The 22,929-nt window shown below is 39.1% G+C and overlaps 4 protein-coding genes across 4 annotated transcripts in view; 1 reads left to right on the top strand and 3 right to left on the bottom strand.

Annotated features, from left to right (window-relative positions):
* Nucleotides 1-892: 892 nt before the first annotated feature.
* On the bottom strand, nt 893-1,783 carry LOC147317183 (beta-microseminoprotein-like). The gene is made up of 4 exons (XM_086313883.1): nt 1,675-1,783; nt 1,432-1,513; nt 1,225-1,330; nt 893-1,122 (listed from the first exon to the last, which is right to left on the bottom strand). Exons 1-4 carry the CDS (start codon nt 1,675-1,677, stop codon nt 993-995), a joined length of 321 nt encoding a protein of 106 aa, XP_086170009.1. The 5' UTR covers nt 1,678-1,783; the 3' UTR covers nt 893-992.
* Nucleotides 1,784-4,379: 2,596 nt separating this feature from the next.
* Nucleotides 4,380-5,275, bottom strand: LOC147317182 (beta-microseminoprotein-like). The gene is made up of 4 exons (XM_086313884.1): nt 5,162-5,275; nt 4,919-5,000; nt 4,712-4,817; nt 4,380-4,609 (listed from the first exon to the last, which is right to left on the bottom strand). Exons 1-4 carry the CDS (start codon nt 5,162-5,164, stop codon nt 4,480-4,482), a joined length of 321 nt encoding a protein of 106 aa, XP_086170010.1. The 5' UTR covers nt 5,165-5,275; the 3' UTR covers nt 4,380-4,479.
* A 2,591-nt stretch (nt 5,276-7,866) lies between these two features.
* Nucleotides 7,867-8,761, bottom strand: LOC147317181 (beta-microseminoprotein-like). The gene is made up of 4 exons (XM_086313885.1): nt 8,649-8,761; nt 8,406-8,487; nt 8,199-8,304; nt 7,867-8,096 (listed from the first exon to the last, which is right to left on the bottom strand). The coding sequence occupies exons 1-4, from the start codon at nt 8,649-8,651 to the stop codon at nt 7,967-7,969; spliced, it is 321 nt and encodes a 106-aa protein (XP_086170011.1). The 5' UTR covers nt 8,652-8,761; the 3' UTR covers nt 7,867-7,966.
* A 1,282-nt stretch (nt 8,762-10,043) lies between these two features.
* LOC147317180 (anthrax toxin receptor 1-like) overlaps nt 10,044-22,929 on the top strand; it is a 29,506-nt gene continuing 16,620 nt past the window's right edge. The window contains exons 1-10 of the mRNA XM_086313877.1: nt 10,044-10,550; nt 13,039-13,110; nt 13,204-13,275; nt 13,805-13,886; nt 14,054-14,087; nt 16,536-16,615; nt 17,254-17,322; nt 17,826-17,906; nt 21,467-21,527; nt 22,697-22,795. Coding sequence (XP_086170003.1) covers nt 10,393-10,550; nt 13,039-13,110; nt 13,204-13,275; nt 13,805-13,886; nt 14,054-14,087; nt 16,536-16,615; nt 17,254-17,322; nt 17,826-17,906; nt 21,467-21,527; nt 22,697-22,795 — 808 coding nt within the window. The 5' untranslated portion in view covers nt 10,044-10,392. The remainder of the gene's footprint in view (nt 10,551-13,038; nt 13,111-13,203; nt 13,276-13,804; nt 13,887-14,053; nt 14,088-16,535; nt 16,616-17,253; nt 17,323-17,825; nt 17,907-21,466; nt 21,528-22,696; nt 22,796-22,929) is intronic.

The raw sequence follows: 22,929 nt of genomic DNA, 5'->3' as shown, positions 1-22,929 counted from the left end.
TGCCAAGTTTAAACAAACACAGTTTGCATGCAAGCGTACAAGCTTACTGGAAGTTACGGGCAGTAGGATAGACCACCCCTCCCTTGTGTTTAATTTCAAAGGTCAGGCAGCATTTTTTGGAAAATGATTTAGTTCTTTCTTCAAGGTAAATAGATATTCAGTTCTGATATCACATGATGAGTTGTCACTGTGCTTTACTATTACAGGTATGTTTTGTTTCCAGTGAGGGACTATCAAAATAAGACAGGAAGTAATTAAAACATGAAAACACTGAACACTTAGACAGAGACTTCACCACGCAACACGGAGGAGGCAAGAAAAGTGATAATTGAAGAGACGCACAGACATCTGCATGAACACAATTACAATACATTAGCCTAGACAAGAAAGGATAAACACTGAGGGAGGAATAAACTAAAGGAAGAGAACTAAATACACTAAATGTAAAACCCCAACCAAACCACAAAACAAAGAGATAATACAAATAAATAAAGCCTCGAAGTCCAACAACCTCTCCACACAGGGTCAGAGACCCAGAACCATGACACTGAGTACTCAGATTGGGTGAAAATGTCTTAATCCCATTTTCCGCATTATAGCAAGCTGACAGTGTAGCTTAATATGTGTTTGAATAAACTAACTGGGACTGAAGATAAACACCAAGAACAAATAAATCAGAGCTTCATGAGACATCTCATCTCATAGCTGAAGGGATGGTGTATTTGGTGACAGAGTGAGAGATCTCTGTCTTGGACTTTGGAGCTGGGGTGGAAATGGAAGTTGGGATAGCTGAGTCAAAAAAAGTGTCAGAGAGTTGTTGAAGAAGTGGGTATAAGACAAACTCAGACAGGCGATAGCAGTCATGACTAAATAAAAAGAATCACCACCAACATTTTTCTTTTAATAATTTCATTTAGTTGTTTTTGCATTCAGTGGTACTCACCAAAGACATATTTATGGATTTTTATTCAAGAGTCTAAATATTGATTGAATCACTTTCCCGTTGCAGCAAAAATTGGGCATAGTTCTGTTGGGTTATCTCTCTTGTGCACTACATATTCACATCTCTTTGAGTCAAACACTGACACACAGTCGTCGGGGAACTGTCGTGGGGTGGCATACCTGTGACAATAAAGTAAAGTTAACACAGTTAACAGTGTATTATGTAAAGTCGAGATGACTAATGTTTTCCTCCACTTAAATAACAGTAATAAATGTACTTACGCAGCACAGCATCCTTGGCAAGTACAGTCCCAGCATTTACTGTTTCTCCATTTAGATCCCACTGCATGCCATGTCTCATCCATATCATCCTTACAATGGGTCATACCTATGAGTGAAAAAAAGATCATGAACATTTTTCAATGTTTATGTGTGTGCACAAAGAATATACTTTATGTCTTTCAGTATGTATTATTCCTTTTTTCTCACCATATGTCTGAAGCTTAACAAAGCACTGACTATTTGTCAGTGACAGCAGAGCGCACAGCAGCAGAGCCAGAGCCAAGTATTTCTTTGGGGGGAAAATTGCAGTTTGATTAGGCACCATCAAAGTACTTATGTATATTTAATTACCAGTAAACATCACACTTGATAATAATGTTGTCATTACTTTAGCCTGTCAAAATCAGCCGTTAACTGAGTTTCTTCTGAACTGGCAAAAATAAAACTCACCATTGTGGAAGTCTGATTTGTCAGATCTGAAGAGTTTTGAAGAGTGAATATTGTGTTTCTAATGCAGGGCGCTTTCCTTTTAACAACTACATGTACAATGACCTTTGGAAGTAAACAACTGGTGGTTTTGCCATATAAATGTGACGTAAAGACAGCTTCAACTCAAATGTCAGTATTCTCTAATGATAAGTGGCTGTAAGCCGGTTGAATTTAGAGATAAAAGTAAGTCATACCTGTTGCAGTGGAACAATGAGATGTAGTCTGCAACTGAATATGGTAGTATAGCAAAATACAACACAAACAAAACAATTGAGATTCAGGGGGAAAAATATGTAATTCACGGTCTGTGAAGCAAAGGTTTATATCTAGGCTGCATTGGATATAGTTTGTCAATATTTCTAATCAGATGAAAAAAAATGTTAAATGAGCTGAAATACACCAAATCATTGTCCTGAAAGCCAAAGTGGAGAACTGTTGAAAGCTGAAAAGAAGAAGTTTTAAAGTTGGAAATAGCTGAACATCTTTAAATGTACATAAGAAAAAGCTGATTAATGACAAAAGAAAATTTAAAGTAACAAAAAAAATTCTGGATGAATACTGAAAGCTCATATTCTTTAGATCACTTGAGTGGAATTATGGATTTCAAATGTCTAAACTCAAGAATCTCTGCCTGTGGAACTGAATGTTGAGATGCCTGAGCTGAAAAAGTGACTGAGAGTTGGTTTCATATGAATTCTTGTTCAAGAATCTAAAACGACTAACAGGCATTTTGAAAAATGGCACGAAAGTGATATGAAAGGCATCATTTATATGAAACACCCATCTTCAGACTTCCAGAACGCCATAAAAAACAAATCACTTCAATACTGCACTAAAAACTGGACACCGTATTGTTGGTTCGTCTTTCTTATGCACTACATATTCACATGCCTCTGGGTCAAACACTGACACACAGTCATCAGGGAACCGTTGTGGGGTGGCACACCTGTGATAACGCAAAAGACACACAGTTAACAGTGCATCATGTAAAGTCAAATATAATTGATTTTTCCATCTATTTAAATACCAGTAATTTAATGTGAACACTCAGGCACGGCAACATGCAAGTACAGTCCCAACAATTAGCTCTCCATCTAGATCCCACTGCATGCCAATTGTTATTGTCATCCTTACAATGGGTTGATAGATAGATAGATATTATTCTGGCACAGTTCCTATTGAACTAAAAAAATGTGAGTGTATGTTTATCTCTGTCTGTTATTTCTGTTTTTTTCTTACCAGGTTCTAATTTTTTTGTTGATGCACTCACTATTTGTCAGTGACAGCAGAGCGCACAGCGGCAGAGCCAAATATTTCTTCAGAGGAAAGCAAACATTGCAGTTTGATTAGGCACCATCTAAGTAATTACTTCTGTACATTTAATTACCAGTAAACATTAAGTTTTATAAAATTGCTGCTTATTGCCATAATTTATATAATTTTAGCCTGTCAGAAATGTACAAAACAACTGTTAACTATAACAAAAATGAAACTCACCATCCTGGAAGTCAGATTTGATAGAGCTGAAAAGCAACAGTCTGAGCAACAATTGACTGTTCCTTTTAAACACCTTTGGATGTAGATGTAGATGGGAAGATTCGCTACATACATGTGGAAGAGGTCAAAATGTCTCAAAAAGCAAACAACCAAAATTGGTGCTCGAGAAAGTCGTTTTTCTATTAGTTTGTACTCATTTTAAGAATTAGTTAAACAGTCAAATCAACAAATATTCAGATCTTTTTTATTTCTTTTAAATCTGAGAAATAACTTGATATGCCAAGTTTAAACAAACACAGTTTGCATGCAAGCGTACAAGCTTACTGGAAGTTACGGGCAGTAGGATAGACCACCCCTCCCTTGTGTTTAATTTCAAAGGTCAGGCAGCATTTTTTGGAAAATGATTTAGTTCTTTCTTCAAGGTAAATAGATATTCAGTTCTGATATCACATGATGAGTTGTCACTGTGCTTTACTATTACAGGTATGTTTTGTTTCCAGTGAGGGACTATCAAAATAAGACAGGAAGTAATTAAAACATGAAAACACTGAACACTTAGACAGAGACTTCACCACGCAACACGGAGGAGGCAAGAAAAGTGATAATTGAAGAGACGCACAGACATCTGCATGAACACAATTACAATACATTAGCCTAGACAAGAAAGGATAAACACTGAGGGAGGAATAAACTAAAGGAAGAGAACTAAATACACTAAATGTAAAACCCCAACCAAACCACAAAACAAAGAGATAATACAAATAAATAAAGCCTCGAAGTCCAACAACCTCTCCACACAGGGTCAGAGACCCAGAACCATGACACTGAGTACTCAGATTGGGTGAAAATGTCTTAATCCCATTTTCCGCATTATAGCAAGCTGACAGTGTAGCTTAATATGTGTTTGAATAAACTAACTGGGACTGAAGATAAACACCAAGAACAAATAAATCAGAGCTTCATGAGACATCTCATCTCATAGCTGAAGGGATGGTGTATTTGGTGACAGAGTGAGAGATCTCTGTCTTGGACTTTGGAGCTGGGGTGGAAATGGAAGTTGGGATAGCTGAGTCAAAAAAAGTGTCAGAGAGTTGTTGAAGAAGTGGGTATAAGACAAACTCAGACAGGCGATAGCAGTCATGACTAAATAAAAAGAATCACCACCAACATTTTTCTTTTAATAATTTCATTTAGTTGTTTTTGCATTCAGTGGTACTCACCAAAGACATATTTATGGATTTTTATTCAAGAGTCTAAATATTGATTGAATCACTTTCCCGTTGCAGCAAAAATTGGGCATAGTTCTGTTCGGTTATCTCTCTTGTGCACTACATATTCACATCTCTTTGAGTCAAACACTGACACACAGTCGTCGGGGAACTGTCGTGGGGTGGCATACCTGTGACAATAAAGTAAAGTTAACACAGTTAACAGTGTATTATGTAAAGTCGAGATGACTAATGTTTTCCTCCACTTAAATAACAGTAATAAATGTACTTACGCAGCACAGCATCCTTGGCAAGTACAGTCCCAGCATTTACTGTTTCTCCATTTAGATCCCACTGCATGCCATGTCTCATCCATATCATCCTTACAATGGGTCATACCTATGAGTGAAAAAAAGATCATGAACATTTTTCAATGTTTATGTGTGTGCACAAAGAATATACTTTATGTCTTTCAGTATGTATTATTCCTTTTTTCTCACCATATGTCTGAAGCTTAACAAAGCACTGACTATTTGTCAGTGACAGCAGAGCGCACAGCAGCAGAGCCAGAGCCAAGTATTTCTTTGGGGGGAAAATTGCAGTTTGATTAGGCACCATCAAAGTACTTATGTATATTTAATTACCAGTAAACATCACACTTGATAATAATGTTGTCATTACTTTAGCCTGTCAAAATCAGCCGTTAACTGAGTTTCTTCTGAACTGGCAAAAATAAAACTCACCATTGTGGAAGTCTGATTTGTCAGATCTGAAGAGTTTTGAAGAGTGAATATTGTGTTTCTAATGCAGGGCGCTTTCCTTTTAACAACTACATGTACAATGACCTTTGGAAGTAAACAACTGGTGGTTTTGCCATATAAATGTGACGTAAAGACAGCTTCAACTCAAATGTCAGTATTCTCTAATGATAAGTGGCTGTAAGCCGGTTGAATTTAGAGATAAAAGTAAGTCATACCTGTTGCAGTGGAACAATGAGATGTAGTCTGCAACTGAATATGGTAGTATAGCAAAATACAACACAAACAAAACAATTGAGATTCAGGGGGAAAAATATGTAATTCACGGTCTGTGAAGCAAAGGTTTATATCTAGGCTGCATTGGATATAGTTTGTCAATATTTCTAATCAGATGAAAAAAAATGTTAAATGAGCTGAAATACACCAAATCATTGTCCTGAAAGCCAAAGTGGAGAACTGTTGAAAGCTGAAAAGAAGAAGTTTTAAAGTTGGAAATAGCTGAACATCTTTAAATGTACATAAGAAAAAGCTGATTAATGACAAAAGAAAATTTAAAGTAACAAAAAAAATTCTGGATGAATACTGAAAGCTCATATTCTTTAGATCACTTGAGTGGAATTATGGATTTCAAATGTCTAAACTCAAGAATCTCTGCCTGTGGAACTGAATGTTGAGATGCCTGAGCTGAAAAAGTGACTGAGAGTTGGTTTCATATGAATTCTTGTTCAAGAATCTAAAACGACTAACAGGCATTTTGAAAAATGGCACGAAAGTGATATGAAAGGCATCATTTATATGAAACACCCATCTTCAGACTTCCAGAACGCCATAAAAAACAAATCACTTCAATACTGCACTAAAAACTGGACACCGTATTGTTGGTTCGTCTTTCTTATGCACTACATATTCACATGCCTCTGGGTCAAACACTGACACACAGTCATCAGGGAACCGTTGTGGGGTGGCACACCTGTGATAACGCAAAAGACACACAGTTAACAGTGCATCATGTAAAGTCAAATATAATTGATTTTTCCATCTATTTAAATACCAGTAATTTAATGTGAACACTCAGGCACGGCAACATGCAAGTACAGTCCCAACAATTAGCTCTCCATCTAGATCCCACTGCATGCCAATTGTTATTGTCATCCTTACAATGGGTTGATAGATAGATAGATATTATTCTGGCACAGTTCCTATTGAACTAAAAAAATGTGAGTGTATGTTTATCTCTGTCTGTTATTTCTGTTTTTTTCTTACCAGGTTCTAATTTTTTTGTTGATGCACTCACTATTTGTCAGTGACAGCAGAGCGCACAGCGGCAGAGCCAAATATTTCTTCAGAGGAAAGCAAACATTGCAGTTTGATTAGGCACCATCTAAGTAATTACTTCTGTACATTTAATTACCAGTAAACATTAAGTTTTATAAAATTGCTGCTTATTGCCATAATTTATATAATTTTAGCCTGTCAGAAATGTACAAAACAACTGTTAACTATAACAAAAATGAAACTCACCATCCTGGAAGTCAGATTTGATAGAGCTGAAAAGCAACAGTCTGAGCAACAATTGACTGTTCCTTTTAAACACCTTTGGATGTAGATGTAGATGGGAAGATTCGCTACATACATGTGGAAGAGGTCAAAATGTCTCAAAAAGCAAACAACCAAAATTGGTGCTCGAGAAAGTCGTTTTTCTATTAGTTTGTACTCATTTTAAGAATTAGTTAAACAGTCAAATCAACAAATATTCAGATCTTCTTTATTTCTTTTAAATCTGAGAAATAACTTGATATGCCAAGTTTAAACAAACACAGTTTGCATGCAAGCGTACAAGCTTACTGGAAGTTACGGGCAGTAGGATAGACCACCCCTCCCTTGTGTTTAATTTCAAAGGTCAGGCAGCATTTTTTGGAAAATGATTTAGTTCTTTCTTCAAGGTAAATAGATATTCAGTTCTGATATCACATGATGAGTTGTCACTGTGCTTTACTATTACAGGTATGTTTTGTTTCCAGTGAGGGACTATCAAAATAAGACAGGAAGTAATTAAAACATGAAAACACTGAACACTTAGACAGAGACTTCACCACGCAACACAGAGGAGGCAAGAAAAGTGATAATTGAAGAGACGCACAGACATCTGCATGAACACAATTACAATACATTAGCCTAGACAAGAAAGGATAAACACTGAGGGAGGAATAAACTAAAGGAAGAGAACTAAATACACTAAATGTAAAACCCCAACCAAACCACAAAACAAAGAGATAATACAAATAAATAAAGCCTCGAAGTCCAACAACCTCTCCACACAGGGTCAGAGACCCAGAACCATGACACTGAGTACTCAGATTGGGTGAAAATGTCTTAATCCCATTTTCCGCATTATAGCAAGCTGACAGTGTAGCTTAATATGTGTTTGAATAAACTAACTGGGACTGAAGATAAACACCAAGAACAAATAAATCAGAGCTTCATGAGACATCTCATCTCATAGCTGAAGGGATGGTGTATTTGGTGACAGAGTGAGAGATCTCTGTCTTGGACTTTGGAGCTGGGGTGGAAATGGAAGTTGGGATAGCTGAGTCAAAAAAAGTGTCAGAGAGTTGTTGAAGAAGTGGGTATAAGACAAACTCAGACAGGCGATAGCAGTCATGACTAAATAAAAAGAATCACCACCAACATTTTTCTTTTAATAATTTCATTTAGTTGTTTTTGCATTCAGTGGTACTCACCAAAGACATATTTATGGATTTTTATTCAAGAGTCTAAATATTGATTGAATCACTTTCCCGTTGCAGCAAAAATTGGGCATAGTTCTGTTGGGTTATCTCTCTTGTGCACTACATATTCACATCTCTTTGAGTCAAACACTGACACACAGTCGTCGGGGAACTGTCGTGGGGTGGCATACCTGTGACAATAAAGTAAAGTTAACACAGTTAACAGTGTATTATGTAAAGTCGAGATGACTAATGTTTTCCTCCACTTAAATAACAGTAATAAATGTACTTACGCAGCACAGCATCCTTGGCAAGTACAGTCCCAGCATTTACTGTTTCTCCATTTAGATCCCACTGCATGCCATGTCTCATCCATATCATCCTTACAATGGGTCATACCTATGAGTGAAAAAAAGATCATGAACATTTTTCAATGTTTATGTGTGTGCACAAAGAATATACTTTATGTCTTTCAGTATGTATTATTCCTTTTTTCTCACCATATGTCTGAGGCTTAACAAAGCACTGACTATTTGTCAGTGACAGCAGAGCGCACAGCAGCAGAGCCAGAGCCAAGTATTTCTTTGGGGGGAAAATTGCAGTTTGATTAGGCACCATCAAAGTACTTATGTATATTTAATTACCAGTAAACATCACACTTGATAATAATGTTGTCATTACTTTAGCCTGTCAAAATCAGCCGTTAACTGAGTTTCTTCTGAACTGGCAAAAATAAAACTCACCATTGTGGAAGTCTGATTTGTCAGATCTGAAGAGTTTTGAAGAGTGAATATTGTGTTTCTAATGCAGGGCGCTTTCCTTTTAACAACTGCATGTACGATGACCTTTGGAAGTAAACAACTGGTGGTTTTGCCATATAAATGTGACGTAAAGACAGCTTCAACTCAAATGTCAGTATTCTCTAATGATAAGTGGCTGTAAGTCGGTTGAATTTAGAGATAAAAGTAAGTCATACCTGTTGCAGTGGAACAATGAGATGTAGTCTGCAACTGAATATGGTAGTATAGCAAAATACAACACAAACAAAACAATTGAGATTCAGGGGGAAAAATATGTAATTCACGGTCTGTGAAGCAAAGGTTTATATCTAGGCTGCATTGGATATAGTTTGTCAATATTTCTAATCAGATGAAAAAAAATGTTAAATGAGCTGAAATACACCAAATCATTGTCCTGAAAGCCAAAGTGCAGAACTGTTGAAAGCTGAAAAGAAGAAGTTTTAAAGTTGGAAATAGCTGAACATCTTTAAATGTACATAAGAAAAAGCTGATTAATGACAAAAGAAAATTTAAAGTAACAAAAAAAATTCTGGATGAATACTGAAAGCTCATATTCTTTAGATCACTTGAGTGGAATTATGGATTTCAAATGTCTAAACTCAAGAATCTCAAGTGAAGTTAAAGCTAACTGTTACCATCAATGTTGGTCCTTTGGTGTATTTGTAATGGCTTCCAATGTGACACAGACATCCAAAAGGTTGTGATTCAGTTGGGGTAAGTAAAAGTTAGTAGTGTGTAGGTAACATCTGTGCAGCTCACTGATGTTTTGGAGCCCACAAGGGGTCAGCATTCAGCAACAACGGCAACAGTCTTCGTGTCTTCATGCATAAGCCATTAGCAACATCTAATCTACTGTCACGGTAACTATCTCTTCAAGTTTGATGAATGAACTTTGTTTATGGAAATCAGAAATTGGTCTACACGGTCTTCACAGTTATGCAGATGTCACCTAAATGTGTTGCTAGTTTTACTTCTTCTCCTTAATGTTATCTTTCTTTCTTGTTGTTCACATGATCACATGTGACAGTAACTTTCTCTTTGCATCATGAAACCAAGATAAATTCTTTGCATGTGTCTTCAGCATTATTGGGTTTCTGCAGCTCCTGGTTTTCGTGTGTAATACGTTCCAGCACACAAGGAATCAGACACCGTGAACTGATTCCACAATATTTGTGGTCTCTTTATAAAGGGTGAATTATATAAAGGCAGTCACTGATCACCACTAGATGGTGTGATAGGGCAGCAGACTCCAGTATTTGCTCTGCATTGTGTTCTTCGCATCATATTCTAGAAAGGAAGAGAGAGAGAGAGAGAGAGATGAAAAGAGTTAGACTTCTAGGGTTTGTGGATCTTTCTGCTGGATGGCCTTGCCCTTTACAAAAACAGCAAATATCAGTGGGAGGGTGCATGGGGCTCTTCTCATCTCTACATAATACTGTGTTGGAACCACTGATGAGAGGGTCCCAACAACAGTGAGCTCCATAGCACTCGTGCTTTGTCTCTCTCCTCCTCTTCACCCTCTGAGTTAAGCTCGCTGCTCTCTATTGGATCATTGCTTTTTACACTTCAAGGATCCGTGCAGAACTGAAATAAGTTTCTGCAGGAGGATTAAAACTTTGAAAATAACCGATGCTGGTTTCCTTCATCATCTGATGTTTATGAGACTTTTGGGTTTTTTTCTGGAATAATGCCTTTGTGCTGGAAGAGAAGCTCCTGGTTGCCAGTGGTGTTTGGGACTGCGCTGGTCGTTCTTACTGCTGGTAATGCTGGACCGAATCAGGACAAGAGGCAACCTCAGTCATCCTCGTGCTTTGGAGGCTTTGATCTCTACTTTGTTTTGGATAAGTGAGTGAACTGACAGACATTACCTGATTTTCTATCGATAACTGAGTTCATGATTTTTTTTAAAAATCTAGGAAGAAGCGTTTGTTGACGAAACAATTTGGTGTCTGTCTTTGTTTCTACCTCCACTAAAGTTTCTTCCTACCCTGAAAACTTAAGATAGTTCTCTAGCTAAACATTTTATGCATTGTTATGAAATCATACTTATGCACGAAGTTTAAAATGCATATTTACTTTATGCATAAAAGAATTGTGCTTTTTGTGTCCCCTGCAGCAATAAAATCATGGTTTTGCCAAGTGTTTTTATGATGTCATCATCCCATTTGGTATCATTATGAGTCTGGCGTCATGCAATGCAGGAAAATGGGTTAATGATGCAATGTTTTCATTATTGTGATTGTTGCTCCATTTAACTGTCAGCTGCAGTCACAGTGCTGTGTTTGGTGTACATACGTACCTCATTAGCCAGTGAAAAGCTTGTCTTGATAATTATGTTTCTTCATATTCTCAGATTTTCAAATTCTGTGTATCTTAGGGAGTCATTGTGATAAAGTTATTTGGACACAGGTCATGATTTAGAATCCATTTCCCTGTTTATCTAAGCTCAGTTTGAGTTATCTTTGTTTTTCATTCAGCAGTGCAGCAAAGACAGCTGTACAAATCTGCAAAGTGGCACGAACCTCCCACAATAATCTATCACAATTACAGTTGACAGTCTTTTGGAGGGGGCATGTCGTGGACTCTTTTCATTTTGCAGGTTTCTGCAGGCAGCACATGATACATTGATAAGTTAAACCTGAATTTTGATGCTCTGCAAATTTCGAATTTTCCCAACTAATCCTTTTAGGGTAATAACTAATAATATTTAAGGTAAATCAGCACATAGCCTCTCTAGAACCGATGCTTAAATTGCTCAGGGAGTTGCCTTTGGACTATAGCAGAGTACTTACCTTCTGACATTTGTATTTTTAAATCCTGGTTTCAAACGACTTGTTTTTATTATAATATCACCACATGCCAAACTTCTTGGCCAACTAGGCCAAGAAAAAAAAAAGATCCAACTCATTAAACCACTCTTTTTTTATTTGGAGTTTTTAATTGGTGGATTTTTCTGTAGCTCCATTGTTTAGAGAGTCTCTACATGCAGAGGCAGAGAGAGATTTTCCAGTTGTCCTACAGTACTTCTCAGTGCCAAGTCCAGGCACATGCTGCTATTTCTTAGAGGAAAAATCAGGCACTTATGCAGGAGTGAGCAACTGTTTGCATTAGCCATGTTTCAAAGACACAGGTTTACAGGTGCACCCTGGCAGTATTTGTTGTCGGGCATTAGCTGTTCCTTTAAATTTCTGTCTCCTCTCCAGGTGGGACTTCACGTTGCCTCTTAGCTGCGATGTCCTCCACCTGCCCTCACTGTCTTCTCACAGTATCTGCCTGATCTCTCTTCTCCTCTTCTCTCTTTTCCCGATGTCTGCGCTGCCTTTCTCCACTTGGTCCAGATGTTCCAGTGTTTCAGCCTGTTGGCTCAGATGTTTGTGCTGGGACTTGTGTCATGGTGACAATGGAAAAATACGTGTGTTATGAAAACACAATTTCACTGAAAGCCGTGATAAAAATCAGCAGTGACACATTCAAAAGACATCTAGGCTCACAAAATGTCGGCGTTATCAGCCAAAAAAACTGTAGCTGTGTACTGATATTGATACAGATAACTGAATAATGAGATAACTATACAAAACAGCTTCTCTGCTAAATCATTTAATCCCTCCCTGATCTCCTGATTTTTATTTCCTGACAAGTAAGTAAAAACTGTGACAGTAAAGAGAGAACAAAGTTCAAGATGATTAACAGAAACACTGATCAGCTGTTATTATGCAGCAGGGTTAACGAAGCCTTATTGTGAGTGTATTTTGATGACTGTAAGACTAAAGTAACTACAGGTGCACAAAGAGGATTTTAGAAATTTGAAGATCATTACTACTTCGTAGAGTAAGTTCACCAGGCTCTCCAAAGCATTTATTCTGCAGGCTCTTTCAAGTCAGCTGTTTTCTTTGTAAGCACTCCTTCCCCCCTGGGCACAGACACAAGGGCCCCCAATGTCAGGGGCGGTGGCTACAGAAAGAGACACAAATACAAACAGATGCACAGCTTCAAAAACATGACCGCAGTTACCCGAAAGAGACACAAACAACAGAAGAGAGACCACGAACCATAATTCACAGTGACATACAAAGATTAAAACAGACATAAAGTTAATTTTTTATGGAGACAAAACAACATACAAAAGACTCAAAAGACATGGTGGTATAATTTCAGGTGCTTTGGGGTCTTTTTAAGACTTGGTCTTGCACCTGTCTGAAAGTGCTAGGGTTTTTTTTTTTTTTTTTTAATTATTGCCTTGGGCTACTGCCAGAGGAGAGGTCATGTAGTTTAGATGCACAGCTGCGATTTTAAATAACACATCATCATATTAATTTGATCTTTTTCTTGTCAGATCTGGGAGCGTGCAGCATCACTGGACTGAAATCTATCACTTTGTTGAAAATTTAGCTCAGAAGTTCATAAGGTAAAGAAATAAAAGTGTTGTAACAAGAATCTGTGGGAAAGTTTGTAACAAGAAATGATGACAGATGAATGTTTTCTCCTGTCTTTTCTCCAGCCCACAGTTGCGGATGTCCTTCATTGTGTTCTCCACTGAGGGACAGATCTTAATGAGGCTCACAGAAGACAGGTGGGTGCAGCTCCTCCTCCACAAAAACAAAAACTGGTCCTAATCCTTTAATTTTCTGCCATCCAGCTGAAAGGAATGAGCGTAATACCAGATCTGGACTGAGGTCACATACAGTTATGCGCTTATGATTTTTATGACCAAGAAGAGATTCCAGACAGATACTTTCCTTTGCTCTGCAGAGTCTGCATAAATACTTAATCATGTGGTGTTTGACACGATGCGGACAGTTTATGTATCCAATCTTTTAATGTTTCAGTGTTTCCTGTAGATCTTACTCTACAAAAGGCTCATTTCCTGTCTGTCTGTGCAAAAGTGTCTCAGGCCAACACACACCAATACCATTCCAGTTTATTCATCTGTTACACATTGCTTGCATTTTCTCAAAATGCTGCCCTTATGGAAGCTATTATCCTGTCGCCACGCCCTAAAGTATCTGGTTTTTATGCAAAACCATGTTCAGAAATGAATCTGACAAAATAAATATTTCAGTTAGATTAGATATTCCCTTGTCTTCTGCGTGTCCGCTCAGGGAACGCATTCGCAAAGGACTGGAGGAGCTTGAGTTGGTTCGACCAGGAGGAGACACTTTCATGCATCTGGGCATCATGAGGGTGAGTGGACCTTCAAGCTGGCACCTCCTGCTTCAGCTGCAGCACAGTCACCGCGCAGTTCAGAGCACTAGATGACTGAAATGTTAGAGACACAAGGAGTTCCCTCATTCCTTGCATTCTACTGGGCTTACGCGTGTTTAATTGATCTTTTCTTTTATTGTTCGCAGGCCAGTGAGCAGATATACCACGGAAACATAGAAGGTGTGTTTTATTCCTCCTTATAGTGCGCTGCAGATTTTTCAAGTGTAATTTTTACCAAAACCTGTGAATGGATGAAAGTTTTGTCTGTTTCTGTGCTTTACTGAACTCAAATGGATGTTGCCGACTTTAGGGACAGGAGGTCAAAGGGGTCACAAGATAATTAGAGTCTGAGCAAAAAAACACTGTTATGTGATGCTCCCACATGAAATTGCCGTTTTTGTCCTTGTGTGTGTGTGTGTGCTTTAATGATGCTGTTACTGGTCCAGGCCTATAAACTAGTCACAATAAACAACTTGACAAAGAAGAACACAATTATTGCTGAGAGCTCAGGGGAAGAGGTAACCTTCAGTGTAAGCCTTTGAAAATTTATGCACACGTCGGAAAGAGCCAACAGTCGTGGCTTTAGTTATGGTTTACATTTGCTCGTTGACTTGAGGTCACCTTTAGGAGGCCTTTAGATGCATGTGATTTGATTTAGACTGAATGAGATATGCAATTACAACAATTAAGGTTTAGATCATGTAACTACAAACAGTGTTCTGTTAGCTCAGTCAAGGTGGGCGACGTTTTGGTAGCGCGTGCATGCGTTTGTGTCATTATGCCTGTAAACACGATAGCTTGGAAATTTTTGGATGAATTCTGATCAAACTTTGTGGGGATGTAGAGTGGGGTCATGTTAACGATACAACATACAGGCATATAGGGAATTACAGTGGGGCAAAAAAGTATTTAGTCAGCCACCGATTGTGCAAGTTCCCCCACTTAAAATGATGACAGAGGTCAGTAATTTGCACCAGAGGTACACTTCAACTGTGAGAGACAGAATGTGAAAAAAAAATCCATGAATTCACATGGTAGGATTTGTAAAGAATTTATTCGTAAATTAAGGTGGAAAATAAGTATTTGGTCACCTCAAACAAGGAAAATCTCTGGCTCTCACAGACCTGTAACGTCTTCTGTAAGAAGCTTTTCTGTCCCCCACTCGTTACCTGTATGAATGGCACCTGTTTGAACTCATCATCTGTATAAAAGACACCTGTCCACAGCCTCAAACAGTCAGACTCCAAACTCCGCCATGGCCAAGACCAAAGAGCTTTCGAAGGACACCAGGAAAAGTATTGTAGACCTGCACCAGACTGGGAAGAGTGAATCTACAATAGGCAAGCAGCTTGGTGTGAAAAAATCAACTGTGGGAGCAATCATCAGAAAATGGAAGACATACAAGACCACTGATAATCTCCCTCGATCTGGGGCTCCACGCAAGATCTCATCCCGTGGGGTCAAAATGATCATGAGAACGGTGAGCAAAGATCCCAGAACCACACGGGGGGACCTGGTGAATGACCTGCAGAGAGCTGGGACCAAAGTAACAAAGGTCACCATCAATAACACACTACAACGGCAGGGAATCAAATCCCGCAGTGCCAGACGTGTTCCGCTGCTGAAGCCAGTGCATGTCCAGGCCCGTCTGAAGTTTGCCAGAGAGCACATGGATGATACAGCAGAGGATTGGGAGAATGTCATGTGGTCAGATGAAACCAAAGTAGAACTTTTTGGTATAAACTCAACTCGTCGTGTTTGGAGGAAGAAGAATACTGAGTTGCATCCCAAGAACACCATACCTACTGTGAAGCATGGGGGTGGAAACATCATGCTATGGGGCTGTTTTTCTGCCAAGGGGACAGGACGACTGATCCGTGTTAAGGACAGAATGAATGGGGCCATGTATCGTGAGATTTTGAGCCAAAACCTCCTTCCATCAGTGAGAACTTTGAAGATGAAACGAGGCTGGGTCTTCCAACATGACAATGATCCAAAACACACCGCCCGGGCAACAAAGGAGTGGCTCCGTAAGAAGCATTTGAAAGTCCTGGAGTGGCCTAGCCAGTCTCCAGACCTCAACCCCATAGAAAATCTGTGGCGGGAGTTGAAAGTCCGTGTTGCTCGGCGACAGCCCCAAAACATCACTGCTCTCGAGAAGATCTGCATGGAGGAATGGGCCAAAATACCAGCTACTGTGTGTGCAAACCTGGTAAAGACCTATAGTAAACGTTTGACCTCTGTTATTGCCAACAAAGGTTATGTTACAAAGTATTGAGTTGTATTTTTGTTATTGACCAAATACTTATTTTCCACCCTGATTTACGAATAAATTCTTTACAAATCCTACCATGTGGATTCATGGATTTTTTTTTCACATTCTGTCTCTCACAGTTGAAGTGTACCTCTGGTGCAAATTACTGACCTCTGTCATCATTTTAGGTGGGGGAACTTGCACAATCGGTGGCTGACTAAATACTTTTTTGCCCCACTGTATATATGGAGGATGCCAAATATCATGTTAGTTTGTATATCTGACTTTGTATATCTGAAGTATGTAGCTAGAGTATTTCATTTGCTAGGCCAGTAAAACTGCAGCAGGGGTGATTGTATTCTTTTTGCTCACAGGTTATCGCACTGCCAGTGTTATCATAGCTCTGACGGACGGAGAGTTACACGAAGATCTTTTCTTCTACGCTGAGAGGGAGGTGAGAGGAAAAAAATAGGTCACACGTGTTTCACAACCAGGTGAAATATGTAAACGATTAAACATATGTGGGACCAGATCAAACACTGCCATTCTGTACATCACCACTTTGATCCTCATCTTTTAGTCAGACAGCGGGGCCAGAGCCTTCCCCGGATTCATACATCAGAGCTCGCATTCGCATCTGCTCTGGCCTCTAATAATTCAGCTGCTCCTCTGATCATTCAGACTTTGCAGGTGAAGGCGTGTGAAAGCCACAGGCTTTAATCAGCTTTTAGTTGCTTCAGACACATGTTGACATTGGGGATGGTGTTCCTGGAAATGTTCCTCCTGGAAGCTGTGGGAGGTCTTAGGTTGTTTCTCGATGTCAACACCAAAAACATATTAACTGGAAATTTGACTTATGTGTTCTGTCTGGTTTTGTGGCATCTGAGGGACGTTTCGAATGTTACATCATGCGTGATTAATATTATTAAGTGGAACTATGATGGTGCCTGGCTTCTTTTAAAGAGTTTTTCCAAGTGCCAGATAAAAACAAGCCTTTTTTGGGTTTGTTGTGGATGGTGTTGTGAAATGCAGAGGTGTAATTGAAGCCAGGTCTTCCTGTTTTTGCTATAAATCTGTGTGTGTACTTGACAGGCCAACCGCTCCCGAAGTCTGGGTGCCTCGGTTTACTGCGTGGGGGTGAAGGACTTCAATGAGACACAGGTGTGTGTATGCTTTTAAGTTTTAGTCTGAACCTTACTGGCTTATGGCACCTGAACTTGAGAGAGAAATGGATAGCACTGCTGTAAAAATTTAAGCTCTGGAAATCCAAACCTTATTTTGAAAATCCTGAAACTAGCGTTTTTAAAGAGTTAAGTGCTTGACATCACATAAAGTCATAACTGTAAGTAATTTAAACCCCGTGTCACTGTCTCTGTTCATGGACAGCTGAAGCAAACATATTCAAGTGAGTTAAGTACTCCAGCAAAGACATGAAATATGTTTTAACTTATGCAGCTTTATCCAAAGGCTTGGTTTCCTAATCACTGCAACATGCCAAGTGAAGAGGACTTTCCCCCCGCCTCCTTTGTTTGTCGTTGAAGCTGTTTTATTTTAAGGAAGTTGTGTAATTATGTTATGCCACGGGACAATGTCTGAATGGAAATCTTGGATGAATAAGTGTGCCACTTGTCTCTTTTGATTACAGTAATTTGTTTTCTCTCTAGCTGGCAAACATTGCTGATAGTAAAGACCACGTCTTCCCTGTAAATGATGGATTTGAGGCTCTGCAAGGAGTCATCGATTCAGTAAGCATTTCAGTTCTACATGTTTACATCAGACAGACGCTCGGCATCCGTGTGACGTGTTATGATCAGGACTTTCAGACACAGGAAAAGTCAACGGAGATCTTCTTGCTTTAATAGGCTTTATATAATCTCTCCCTTGACCTCCCCTTTAATCCATAAACATGTTGATCAAATATCAGGAAACGAGTCCTTCTGGACAGAGACAGAATTCCAGGAAAACCTGCTGTGACTTTCCTTCTTTTGATTAGTGTGACTGATAAACACAAAGTATGTCCTGTATCTCTTAAGATTGACCTCAGTGTTTTCCATTTGAATGCTAGGATGAAAAATTTGAATTAGTTTGCTGTGAATGTGCTGATGTCACTGGGATATGGGATTTGTTGAGCAGAAATAAGGGCCAGACAGCTGAATTACATCTGGAGCAGATTAATGGCAAGTTGAAAGCAGCTACTTCTCACTCATGTGAAAGGGGCAGTTGATCATGAATCGTCCTCTTGATGTTCAGGGTTAAAGAGAGTATGTTCCTGGAGAGTAGAGCTGGGCGATAGAACGATAACGATATGTATCGCGATATAACTTTTACTCGATAGAGAAATTAAGCTATCGCGATAGACCTCGCCGCTCTTGTCCTCAAAAAAAAAAAAAAAAGGTCAGCCAATCCAAATTAAGTAGCGCAGAGCCGCAGCGTCACGGCCGCAGCGTCACGTCGCGTGACTTGTTACGTACAGCACAAGTGCCAAGCCGCACGTGTGTTTGTTTGGGAAGCAGCCAGCGGGTAATGGAGCCAGCGCGTAATGGAGGAAATGAGTGTGCCGACTAGAAAAATCAACCGAGCGTGACCGAAGAGAAAACAGATGATGGTTCCAATGCCGGAGAGATTGTCAAACGGAAGAGCCATAGAAGTTCCGTAGTGTGAAGGTATTTCGGCTATTTCAAGTCTGACAAAAACAGAGTAGCGTGCACTGTAAATTGTGCCGAAAGCAAGTCTGGAAATACAATAAACTGGTGCATGCGTCACACTGTGCGCCACGTTATTGTTTCAGTGAAATGAATTTCTACAATACTGTTACTGTTAATTCTACTCTCTGCAGTGTTTAAATGCTTACATATACACACAGTTACTGTCCCTCCACACTTACGACTCGGTTCTGCTTCTATGCCCCAGCTTTGTTTACTTTTTCCCACCGAGGCTTCTAGACTTCTGATTGGCCAACATTTAGGCACGGTTAGGAATCTAGCGCCACCTGCTGCTTTGGCATGTTCATAGCAGCGTTTTCCTTCATTTCTGCCTTTATGTGTGGACGGGATTATTTTTTAAAACGAAAATGGAAAATCTCCGTTTTCAAAAATACCCGTGTACGTGTGGACGTAGCCTCAGTCTCTGACTGGAAGCGCTAATTCGTCATTCGGCTTTTGTCAGACTAAAGTAACTGTTAAAACTGTTTGAAAAGCTCAGCTATACAACAAGGAGAGATTGAGAATTTCCTTTTAGTTCTCAGTTTATTTGATATTGACAAAAGTTAGTCAGTTTTGTCTGTTCTTCTGTAAAACAAACTAAGATTTATTTTTAGAATTAATATTTTGTTTCTAAGTGGAATTGACAATTTAGTCTGTTTCGTTTGTCTTATTTTGAAACTTAAACGCTTTAGCGGCTGCCTTTTGTGTAGTTTGCAATATTTGCCTTTATTTATCTGAAAAAGTCTCATGTTCCTTAAGTACATCTACCCTGTTGAACTTATTATGGGAAATAAATATTTAAATAAAAACAAGCTGCTGATTATTTCACATTTTACTTGTGAGCAACGGCACATTTAAATCTTACAAATATAGTTATTTGGCTTATATCGTGATAGATATCGTTATCGCCTGAAATGAAAAAAACATATCGTGATATGAAAAAATCTCATATCGCCCAGCTCTACTGGAGAGCAACAAATATATATATATAATACTCAGTGTTGGGAAGGTTACTTTTAAAATGTATTCCACTACAGATTACAGAATACATGCCCCAAAATGTATTTTGTAACGTATTCCGTTATGTTACTCAATGACAGTAACGTATTCTGAATACTTTGCATTACTTAATATAGTATCATGCTTTTTACAACTACATGAATGTACTATTGCTGTGTGATTTATTACTATTGTTGGAGGTCCACGGCTCCGAACCGTAGTAAAGGGACCTCTGGCTAATACGTCGGGTTCCGTGTCGGGCTCATAGCTGAAACCTAGCTTTACTTTGTTGTCTGGGTCAAGTTTGAGACAGAGAGGCGTTGAAAGGCTGCTCCAACGGAACTTATTGTTTTGGAGGAAAACACCAACATGGTGTACAGTCGAGTCTTAATAGCTTACTTACAACTGGGCTCGTCAGGCACTCTATTTGGCTGCAGTGGTTATTATTATATTTACATGCTTCCAGCTCCTGTTTCTGCTCTATGACAACTCGTACTTTTCCACTCTCCTTTTTCTCCCTCCTTGCGCTCACAGACATATAACAGGAATGGCAGTCCATTCTCCCTGCAGCACGGACTACGCTGCCCATGAGGCTACATTCTTTAGGGCTATGACTGTAGCATTCTGCCTATTAGCTTAGCACAACAACAACAACAACAACAAAAAGGGGCTCTCTCACCCAGGAAACACATAGTCGCAGAGAGAGCGCGCGTCACCCTTTAACCATGGCAACCATAATGCTGCGCCTGGAACATAGCTGTCAAACAAAACCCAAACAGTCCTGACCAATGTTCCCTCTAATTTTTCACGTGTCTGAGCAAACACACAAACTCCCTGAGCGATCCCTTGGACCACTGTGAGCAACATTAGACGTGTCCACTGTGGTCACGCCAGAGTTTACATTTATGTTAGACTACTTTTAATTAACTGCTCTAGCCCATTTACAATGAAAATGTAAAAAAAAAATCTAGTCATTGACCTGTGTAGTATGTTAGCCTGTCAACGACGTTGATTAGCTGCGTATGTGCGAATGTGAATCGCATTATTGGCTGGACTATGGGATAAGGTGGCATCGTTCTAATCCCATATGGGAGCAGCCAGTCACTTACTGACTAACACTGCAAAACAGAATTGTTAAAGTATTCATTTTAATTTCAATTCAGGTTAGATTTTTTGTGCGCAACGCAGATTTTCTGTGCGCAGAGACCGTGTCAGCAGTGCGCAATTGCGCACGTGTGCAGCTTAGAGGGAACATTGGTCCTGACCCGCGATATGAAACAGGAAAATACCGCTGTGTAATCCATTTATTTCAACAAAGTAACTGTATTCTAAATACCACCTTTTTAAACGGTAACTGTAACGGAATACAGTTACTCATATTTTGTATTTTAATTGCGTAACGGCAGTACATGTATTCCGTTACTCCCCAACACTGATAATACTGTACATCTGCAGGATGTAAATGGGAGCAAAAGTTTTATTTAATAAGGACATAAAAGTGGACTTGGCTCAAAGTGGCCATTCAAAATGGAAAGAAATAGATGACCACGAGAGAAAGATGGACAGCAGGAAAACCACAGTGCTTATCTCAATGTGTCCCTCAGATCCTCAAGAAGTCCTGTATCGAGATCCTGGCAGCAGAACCATCCAGTATCTGTGCAGGAGGTAAAACTTTATTCTAGTTCACCTTCCTCAGGCCACTCATTATAATATTAGGATTTTCTTAAGATGGTGAATGAATTTGAGTATGCCGAAAAGTCGTTTCCTAGAGTGCATTTACCTTCTAGGATGGTATAGTTGTATCAGAAGCTTTCAAGCAGTCATCATGGGCATTGATATCATGAATCGAAATCTATCAGTTGAGAGCTTTTAATGAAGTCTTCTTTTTCCAGAGTGTAATAATTGTACGGCTTACGTCTTTAATGAATTTCAAAACAAAACAAGAATTGGGTGTTTGATTTTTTTCAGGGTCACAAATATGCATAAAGCCTCATTTACATACGCCAACACTAATATTTGATTAAATGTCCCAAAGTGTATCTGGCAAGACACTTTTGATAGCCATCAATGAGTTTCTGGAATAATTCTGGCTGGATATTTTACCACTCTTCTTGGCAGACTTGGTAGATTTCATTTAAATCTGTTGGTTTCCCGGCACAGACCTGGTTCATAATTTTTCAATCGGGTTGACATCAGAACTTGGGGAAGGACATTCAAGAAGCTTAATGTTAGGGATATTTGTTTGGGATCATTGTCCTATTGGGGGAAAAAATGTGTCAAAGAATTTTGGAGGTAATCCTCCTTCATTTTACCATCTATTTTGTTCATCAGTACCACTGGCAGCAAACAGCCCCAGAGCATGATGCTACCACTACCATGCTTGACAGCTGGTTTAGTTGTCTTGAAAGTCTCACGTTTACAACTCCAAACATTTCTTGGTCAGCACCCTCTAAATCTATTGGCGATGTGAAACTCCCTTTACTGGGATAGTGAAAAAGGTTTTTGTCGTGTAGTTTCCAGTTCATTGAATTCTTGGATCTTCCTGAACGCCATTTTCCTCTCATCTGAGGGGAATCCACACTTGACCCTGTGTGGATTAGAGAAAATCCAACTTGCACACCCAGTTCTTGTTTTAAACTAATTTCCCCTGGAAAAAGAACTGTTGAAAGAAATTATTAAAAGCTCCAAATTTCCACGACATTCATGCTCAACACAAGTGTATGTAAACTGCTGCTTGGGATTACTTTGGACCAAAGAAGATGAAATAACTTCATTTATTTTCAATAATATTTTATAGATGAGGTGACATAATGTGTTTCTCTTCGCCTTGTCAGAGTCCTTCCAAGTGGTGGTGAGAGGAAGTGGATTCCTTCACGCCCGAAATGTTGACAAAGTGCTGTGCAGCTTTCGAATCAACGACACCCTAACTAAGAGTAAGTGAAGCATTGCTTATCAGGGTGTTACCCCTTATTCACTGCATGCGCTATTTTATTACCATATAACATCATATCTGATTATGCTGTTAAACTATGACAAAGACGGCTGGAAAACACAGATGAGTGTGTGA

Source organism: Aulonocara sp. 'chitande type north' Nkhata Bay, linkage group LG12 (assembly GCF_057382095.1).
Source record: "Aulonocara sp. 'chitande type north' Nkhata Bay isolate Kocher_YH1m ecotype deep benthic linkage group LG12, A_spYH_male_GT1.1, whole genome shotgun sequence".
Taxonomy (NCBI): Eukaryota; Metazoa; Chordata; class Actinopteri; order Cichliformes; family Cichlidae; genus Aulonocara; species Aulonocara sp. 'chitande type north' Nkhata Bay.
The sequence above is the reverse complement of the archived record's forward strand: the minus strand, read 5'-3'. Positions and strand labels throughout refer to the sequence as shown.

Coding starts and splice junctions, on each gene's coding strand:
- LOC147317181 (XM_086313885.1), bottom strand. Junction 8,305..8,405: donor TGTTAAGCCTCAGACATATG/GTGAGAAAAAAG, acceptor TTTCACTCATAG/GTATGACCCATTGTAAGGAT. Junction 8,097..8,198: donor TGCCAAGGATGCTGTGCTGC/GTAAGTACATTT, acceptor TTATTGTCACAG/GTATGCCACCCCACGACAGT.
- LOC147317183 (XM_086313883.1), bottom strand. Junction 1,331..1,431: donor TGTTAAGCTTCAGACATATG/GTGAGAAAAAAG, acceptor TTTCACTCATAG/GTATGACCCATTGTAAGGAT. Junction 1,123..1,224: donor TGCCAAGGATGCTGTGCTGC/GTAAGTACATTT, acceptor TTATTGTCACAG/GTATGCCACCCCACGACAGT.
- LOC147317182 (XM_086313884.1), bottom strand. Junction 4,818..4,918: donor TGTTAAGCTTCAGACATATG/GTGAGAAAAAAG, acceptor TTTCACTCATAG/GTATGACCCATTGTAAGGAT. Junction 4,610..4,711: donor TGCCAAGGATGCTGTGCTGC/GTAAGTACATTT, acceptor TTATTGTCACAG/GTATGCCACCCCACGACAGT.